The 7,102-nt window shown below is 52.9% G+C and overlaps 1 protein-coding gene across 3 annotated transcripts; it reads left to right on the top strand.

Moving 5' to 3' along the window:
* The first annotated feature begins 13 nt into the window (after positions 1-13).
* PRRG2 (proline rich and Gla domain 2) lies at positions 14-6,508 on the top strand. 3 transcript variants are annotated; one of them, XM_036275367.1, is made up of 8 exons: positions 14-103; positions 805-870; positions 1,970-2,074; positions 2,257-2,429; positions 2,599-2,638; positions 4,979-5,126; positions 5,960-6,106; positions 6,408-6,508. In XM_036275367.1, the coding sequence occupies exons 3-8, from the start codon at positions 1,984-1,986 to the stop codon at positions 6,424-6,426; spliced, it is 618 nt and encodes a 205-aa protein (XP_036131260.1). In that variant the 5' UTR covers positions 14-103; positions 805-870; positions 1,970-1,983; the 3' UTR covers positions 6,427-6,508. The 3 variants fall into 3 exon arrangements, with proteins under 3 accessions (XP_036131260.1, XP_036131258.1, XP_036131259.1); XM_036275365.1 differs by having other exon boundaries at positions 2,254-2,429; XM_036275366.1 differs by having other exon boundaries at positions 40-66; positions 2,254-2,429.
* Positions 6,509-7,102: the final 594 nt, after the last annotated feature.

Below are 7,102 nucleotides of genomic sequence, written 5' to 3'. Positions count from 1 at the left end.
TTCCGCGCGGCGAAAGCAACCGGAAGTAGAGCTGCCCCTACTTGCGGAGGTACCTCATCTGGTTTGGTAAATTCTCCCTTCTTCTCTTCCTCCCGTCGGAAACGTAAGTGACAGATCGAAGGTTCCGGTTGGGGAAGCTGGCTTGAAGATGGGGCGCGCTTAGTATATACTAGGTATTTCCCGGGGCAGGCGATATCCTGCTTGTACCCACCGCTCTGAGTCTCCCCAAGCCCGAGTTTAAGGACTAATCACTTTCTCCAGAGATTGGGAACCCACTTTCTCAAATATATCATCCACTTTTCTTGTAAGTGAAGAGACAATTGAGAGGGGACAACTCCTCTGTCCCGATTTTATAAATGGAGCGATGGAGAAATCGAAAGTCAAAGCCCTTCAAATCACCCCAGGAAACAGGAATTTACCGCGGCCTACTCATCTACCCCTAGGGACCAAGGCATACAGCCCCTGCCAGTTTCTAGATATGAAGATATCTTAGACGTTTATTTCCCTAGATCGGCTGGGCGAGCTCCCGTCGGGGAAACGGGAGGAGCGGAGGAGGCGCCTATCCAGTTCCCTAAGTGCCCCACGGTGTCGTAGACCCTAGCTTCCTTATGGGGTCCTGGACCTCATGCCCTTCATCATAAGGTCCCTTTAAATATTTTGTCCCTTACCTGAGTCCCGCCCAGGACAGGTAGTCGCAAACCCCGCCCTTCTGCCAGAAACCGCGATGGGGAGGATTACTGGGAGCAGGAGCGGGAAGAACCCCTCCTTTTTCTTCCCTCCCCTCTCTCCTGCCCCTCTTCACAGCTGGCTGCAGCTGGCCTAAGAGGCTCCGATTGAGGAGGAGGGGATAGTGCTCACAAGTCTGGGCAGGTAAGTGAATGTCCCTGGAGGCAGAGCCTGGCTTGGGGCCCTTGGCATCCTGGCTCCCTGCCCCTCTGGGTCCTAGAAATTCAGGGTCCCCAAGCCCAAGAGTCCAGGGCTCCTGTCCCCTCCTCCCACTGGATCCAAGAATTTAGGCCCCTGTTCTTGCCTTTCCTGCTATCTTTATCTCTGTTGCTGGATGTGGCAATGGGCATAGAGGCAAGGGGATGCATGTGGAAATTACCAGGAGAGAAGGAATCCTGATCATCAATGGATATGTTTTTTTTGTTTTCTTTCTTTATTGATTTTAGAGATAGAGAAGAAGGGAGAGGGAGAGAGAGAGAACATCAGCTGGCCACCTCCTGCATGCCCTCCACTGGGGATTTGGCCCACAACCTGGCCATGCGCCCTGACCGAAAATTGAACCGGCGACGTCTTGGTGCATTGGTCAATGCTCAACCACTGAGCCACACCGGCCGGGCACCAATGGATGTTTATGAGCACCTACTATGTGCCAAAACTGTGCTAGTGGCTGCAGATAGAAAGGGGAAAAAGATAAGCTTCCTCCCCTGGCCAGTGTGGCTCATGGGTAGAGCGTCCGCCCATGGAGCAATGAGTCGCGGGTTTGATTCCGGTCAAGGGCATGTACCTCAGTTGCAGTTTGTCCCTGGCCCTGATAGGGTCATACAGGAGGCAACCAGTCGATGTGTCCCTCTCACGTCAATGTTTCTCTCTCTCCCTCTCTCTTCCTGCCTCCCACTTTATCTGAAGAAAAAAAAAGATAAGCTTCCTACTCCTGTCTCTGGAGGCATGCTTCCTTTGCTCAAATCCTGCTTTGAAGCTTGTAAACCATATGACCTTGGGCAGGTTCTTCTCTGTACCTCAGTTTCCCCATCTATGAAATGGAGATAATAATAGCACTGTTGTGAAAATTAAATTGAGTTGATGATATAGGTAAACTACCTTAAACAGTGTCTGGCCAGAATACAGACTATGGCACAGTCTGCTATTATTATTATATTCATGGGCCACAGAGTCCAGGCAGGAAGACCTTGTCTCATTCCTTAGGGGCTGAGGCTCTTGTCATCTATTCCACACCTCATTCCAGGTGGTCCACAAAATATGAGGGGCTGGGGACACCCCTCTCTGCTGCTGCTATACCTGGGGTTGACCACCTGCCTGGACACCTCACCCAGTGGGGAGCAAGACCAAGGTGAGTATTTGGGGAAGAGCTGGTGTTCAGGCTCTGACATCCACCTTCCCCTGACCCTGGAACCGTTGCCTCTAGTCCCCTGCTACCCCAGGGCCCCATAGCTGTCCTTCCCTTTGGGTTCAGATCCCTCCATGTCTCTTGTCCTCCATTTTTCTGTTCCCCATGTCCTTTGGGCCCAGAAGTCTTCTTGGACTCCCCCAAGGCCCAGAGCTTCCTGGGCAGCCACAGACGAATTCGTCGAGCCAATCACTGGGACTTGGAGATATTCACGCCAGGAAACCTGGAACGAGAGTGTATAGAGGAGAAGTGTTCCTGGGAAGAGGCTCGGGAGTTCTTTGAGGACAATACTAAGACGGTGAGAGCCTGGGGGCCCCGAAGTCCCTTTCTTTTCCAGGCCCTGGGGGGTCCTGGCCCTCAATTCCTTCTACCCTCTGGTCTCAGAAATCTGGGTGGGCTGGTTTGGGCATGTAGAATCTTTCAGTTGACAGCTGTCTTTCCATCTTCTCTACTCCCACCCTTTCAAGGAGCGCTTCTGGGAGACATATATCTACAATGGCAAAGCAGGTGAGTGGGAGGCCAAGCCCTCTTGTTCTGTGCAGCTAAGGCAGCCCCTTCCCATGGAGCCTGAAACAACATTCCCACCCCAAATCCTGTGATCCCTGAGTTCCTGGAGGTGGTTGTTAAAAGCGTCCTCTATTTTGAGACTAGAACGGAGGTCTGAGGAACCCACCACACCTCATTTGAAGAGGTCCCAAGTTCCCAGAGAGTGGAAAGTGATAGAGGAGAGAGGAGTTACAGCCTGGGGCCTATCAGGCCTCAGGCTCAGAGATGCTGGCCCACCTAAACCCCTCTTTGGAGTCCAGAGCCCCAGCCCTATGCAGCTTGGTTGCTAAGGGGGGTTTTCCCTAGCAACAGGGCCTGGTCAGGCCAGGCCATGGAAACCTGTACATTCTCACCTGAGTAGTCTGTCCACCCTCCAACTCTCCTCTGAGTTCTGAGGCCCTGTCATGGCTGTAGCTTTGCTGCTAAGGGGGAGGGGCTGCTCCTTAGCAACAAGGCCTAGCCAAGCCAGACCAAGGAAGACTGCAGCCCTCACTACCTGGCTGGCTTCCCCTCCCCCACTGCCCATCCCAGTCTCACATGGTTGCTAAGGAGGCCTTCTTCCTAGCAACCACACCTAGCCAGCCAGGCTCAGGACCCTAGGCCTCCTGCCCACCAGAGGACCACCCTCCAGGCACCAGACGCCCCACCCCCTTGTGGCCTGGTTGCTAAGGGTGGATGTACCATAGCAACAGGCCCTAGGTCTGGGCTGGAGTCCTCACATTGGAGCCCGGTTGCTAGGGGAGGTAACTGCGTTGCTAAGGGCCTATGGATGCCTGGTTATTCCTTGAATCCACCTGAAACATGTCAGTGCAGCTTTTTGCTAAGAGGGCTAAAAGCTTGGGGTTTACTGTTTAAGGAAAGCCCCCCTCCCAGTGCTCAGTTGATCTCCCCAGCAGTAAGACCTAGCAAGGCTTCATGAAGCTGGAGTTGTCCCTGCACCTCCACATACTTTCCTCAGTTGGGAAGCCTTGGATTGCTAAAGGAAAGGGGCCTTAGGAAAGGGGCCACGTGAGTTCTAGACACCCAGCAATCTGTTACTGGAGGGAGATCCCTAAGTTCCTCCATTGATAAATGAATTTTTTTCTAGCCTTCTGGTAAATTCCAAAGGCTTCCTGTGGGTTCTACTCTTCCTTCAGAGTTGAGACCTTGACTCTCAGTAGCCTGGTTGGTAAAAGGAGCTGCATTCCAGAGGGGGCAGGATTGCCAGATAAAATACAGGAACTATCCCCCATCCCCTTCCTCAGTTAAGTTTCAAATACATATGAATAATTTTTTTTTTAATTATTTATTTTTTCATCCTCACCCGAGGACATTTTTCATTCAGATAGAGTGGGGAGGGAGAGAGAGAGAAAGAAACATCGATGTGAAAGGGACACATCGAGTGGCTGCCACCCGCACGACCCAACCAGGGCTGGGGACAAACTGCAACCAAGGTACATGCCCTTAGCGGGAACCGAACCCGGGTCTCTCTGGACCACAGGCTAACACTCTAACCACTGAGCCAAACCGGCCAGGGCCATATGAATAATTTTTTTAGTATAAGTATGTCCTATTGAATATATAGGATATATCTATACTAAAAGATTATTCATTGTGTATCTAAAGTTTTGTGAGGTATCCTATATTATTGTTTGTTAAATCTGGCAGTGTTCAGTTGGCTACCTGATGTCCCTACCCTACCTGTAGTATATCACCTGCGATCATATTTACTTTTTTTTATCCACACCCGAGGACATTTTTTTGCATTTATCTTCAGATAGAGTGGGAGGGAGAGAGGGGGGAAGAGAAAGAGAGAAACATTGATGTGAGAGACACATTGAGTGGTCACCACCCACAGAACCCCAACCAAGGCCAGGGATAAACTGTAACCGAGTTACGTGCCCTTAGTGGGAACTGAATCCAGGACTCTTTGGTCTGTGGGCCGAAGCTCTAACAGCTGAGCCAAACTGGCCAGGGCTCACCTGCAATCTTAGCAGATGGATTGCTTAGGGCGGTCTTGAACCATCCCATGTTCAGGGTAGGACCTCTATCATCCAGTACTAGATGTAGTTATCATAGGCCTTTTATGCATTTAATCTCATTGACTTTTTGTAACCTGTCAGAGAGGGGTTATGGTCCCATTTTACAGAGTAGGAAATGGAGAAATGAGTGAGGTGAGTTGCCTGAGGTCAGTTCTAGGAAGTGGCCCCAGCTCTGCCTTGCTACTTGGCCAGTATTCCTCCCTCAGGGGAAAGGCATTTGCATGTTGGGGTGGGTGGCAGCCTCTGAGGCAGTGGCTTCTTCCCTCCCCCTCCTCCACAGGGCGTGGACGAGTGGATGTAGCAGGCCTGGTTGTGGGGCTGACATCTGGCATCCTGCTCATTGTGCTGGCCGGCCTGGGAGCCTTTTGGTATCTACATTGGCGACGTGGCCGAGGCCGAGGCCGAGGCCAGCAAGTCAGTCTTCAAGAGTAAGGAGGCTTCAGGGAGGAGGAGCTGGGGGGGTGGGGTGCTGGAGAGGAGGAAGGAAGGGTCAACCTAATGAGATGGGCCAAGGATTTAGGGCAGGTGGGTGCTGATGAAATAGCTGAGGAGATAGTCATGTGGAGAATGAGTCTGTGAGATTGTGTCTAGTTGTGGCATGTCTGTCTGCCTGCCTGGATTCTCGGTACCTGGCACACAGTAGGAGTGCAATCAGTATTTGCTGCCTGTCTTTGCAATACCAGGTTTCTGTGTGATTATCACTCTGAATGTTGGATCTGGTGAAGCTGCAGCCTGTGGTCTATGGGTGTCTGTGGTATGTCAGTTTCCGTGGTACAGGGTGTAGCAGATGTTTGTGTGTGCCTGTAGGAGTTTTCTAGGTGTGTCTTTCTCAGTGGCAGGGTCTAAAAAGGTGCTTGAGTGTCAGTCTTGGAAGTATAGTGGGTCTGGGGACTTTTAAGAAGAGTTTATTGTAAGTGGGTATCTCCATGTTGTGTCTGTTTCTGTGTATGTCCACCTGCCTCTCTGAAGCCTGTCTTCTTTTCCATTTCTCTGCCTGTATCTGGAGTACCTGTGTGTCTGGATAAGAGTCTCTCAGCAGTGGTTGATTTCTGGGTCTGCCTGTCCCTGTGCATCTGCCTGTCATTTTGAGGTGCTTTTCTGCATGTCAGATTGAAGGTGACCTCTTTCTCCCTGGTTCATCTCCCTTCCACCTGTTCCCTTACCATCCTCAGAGTCTCTGCGTCCCTAAGTCCTCCCTCCTTCTCCCAAGTCTTTCTATCCTATAGGTTTCCCCTGCTAACTGTGTACCTTCTCTCCCCAGGCCCGAGCTCATCAGCCCTATGAGTCCCCTGAACTCTCCAGGTCCGCCAATGCCCCTGTCACCACCCCAACCCCCAGGCCTCCCCACCTACGAACAGGCTTTAGTGGCCTCTGGGGTGCACGACGCACCTCCACCCCCCTACACCAGGTGCGGAGCTGACTTTTGCCCGGGGGCGGGGCACAGAGGGGAGGGCACTGCTGGAGGAGGGGCGTGATTTCGGGGGCGGGACTTGGAATTTTGAGTATTATTCCGGGCGAGGTTTGAGCGCGGGGGGCGTGGCCCAGCCATAAGAGTGTGGAGCTTTGAGGAGGGTGGATCTTGTGTCCAGAGGGTCTGGGATTGGCTGGGACGCCCAGGGCGGGTCGGAATGGTCTTGGTTGGGTGGGGGTTGGAGGGGGAGGAAAAACAGCCGGGTCTTTGACTCCCCACTTTGCCCCTCCCCATGCAGTCTCCGGAGGCCTCGCTGAAGAGCTACTTCGGAGCCGGGGTTCCCCGAACCGTGCCCCAGATTCACACCGGATTCCGGAAGCCCCCAAGCCTCTTAAACTGTGGAACTGAGCTTGGGCAGGGGAGGGTGGGGTGGGAGTAGGGGTCCTTTGGCTCGTGGCCTACCCTGGCACACGTGTTTCCGCCGCGTACGGATACACGCAGGTCCCCGCGAAAGTGTTCCCGCGTTCCGGCACCTCGCGGGCTCCAACGCTCTCTTGACCTTGGGGGTACCCTCCAGCCCCGCCCCCGAGGTAGGCTTGCCGTGGAAACTCGGACCCAGGCTCGCAGGCCGAGTGTGCAGACGCGTGTGGGGCTTGACACGGCCATCTCCAGTGCCTTGGGCCACACAGGCAGAACCCCGCCCGTGCACACGCATGTCTTCGTGCGCTCCCCGTGCGTGTACAGGGCCACTTTGCAACCCAGGGAAAGGGTGGGGGGCATATTTGCAACCGTCCTCGTTGGAGGCAGGCTCTTCTAAATAAAAGCTCTTTGGAAAAGAAACCAAAACAAGTGAAAGAATGCAAAAAAATAAAATAAACTGAATCGCGATCCCAGGCGCTTGTGCGTAGTGGAGCTGGTTTTCGGTACTAATGTTGCGACCTACACCCCCAGGCCCTGCTTGTGCTCTCGTTCACTCTTTTTTTTTTTTTTTTT

The sequence above is a fragment of the Molossus molossus genome, unplaced genomic scaffold (assembly GCF_014108415.1).
Source record: "Molossus molossus isolate mMolMol1 unplaced genomic scaffold, mMolMol1.p scaffold_m16_p_21, whole genome shotgun sequence".
Lineage (NCBI taxonomy): Eukaryota > Metazoa > Chordata > Mammalia > Chiroptera > Molossidae > Molossus > Molossus molossus.
The sequence above is the reverse complement of the archived record's forward strand: the minus strand, read 5'-3'. Positions and strand labels throughout refer to the sequence as shown.

Excerpts from the sequence above, each read along its gene's own strand:
- PRRG2 (XM_036275365.1), top strand. The coding sequence starts at position 1,984 with ATGAGGGGCTGGGGACACCCCTCTCTGCTGCTGCTATACCTGGGGTTG. Across the intron at positions 2,430-2,598 it reads TTGAGGACAATACTAAGACG|GAGCGCTTCTGGGAGACATA; the intron begins GTGAGAGCCTGG and ends CACCCTTTCAAG. Across the intron at positions 5,127-5,959 it reads CAGCAAGTCAGTCTTCAAGA|GCCCGAGCTCATCAGCCCTA; the intron begins GTAAGGAGGCTT and ends TTCTCTCCCCAG.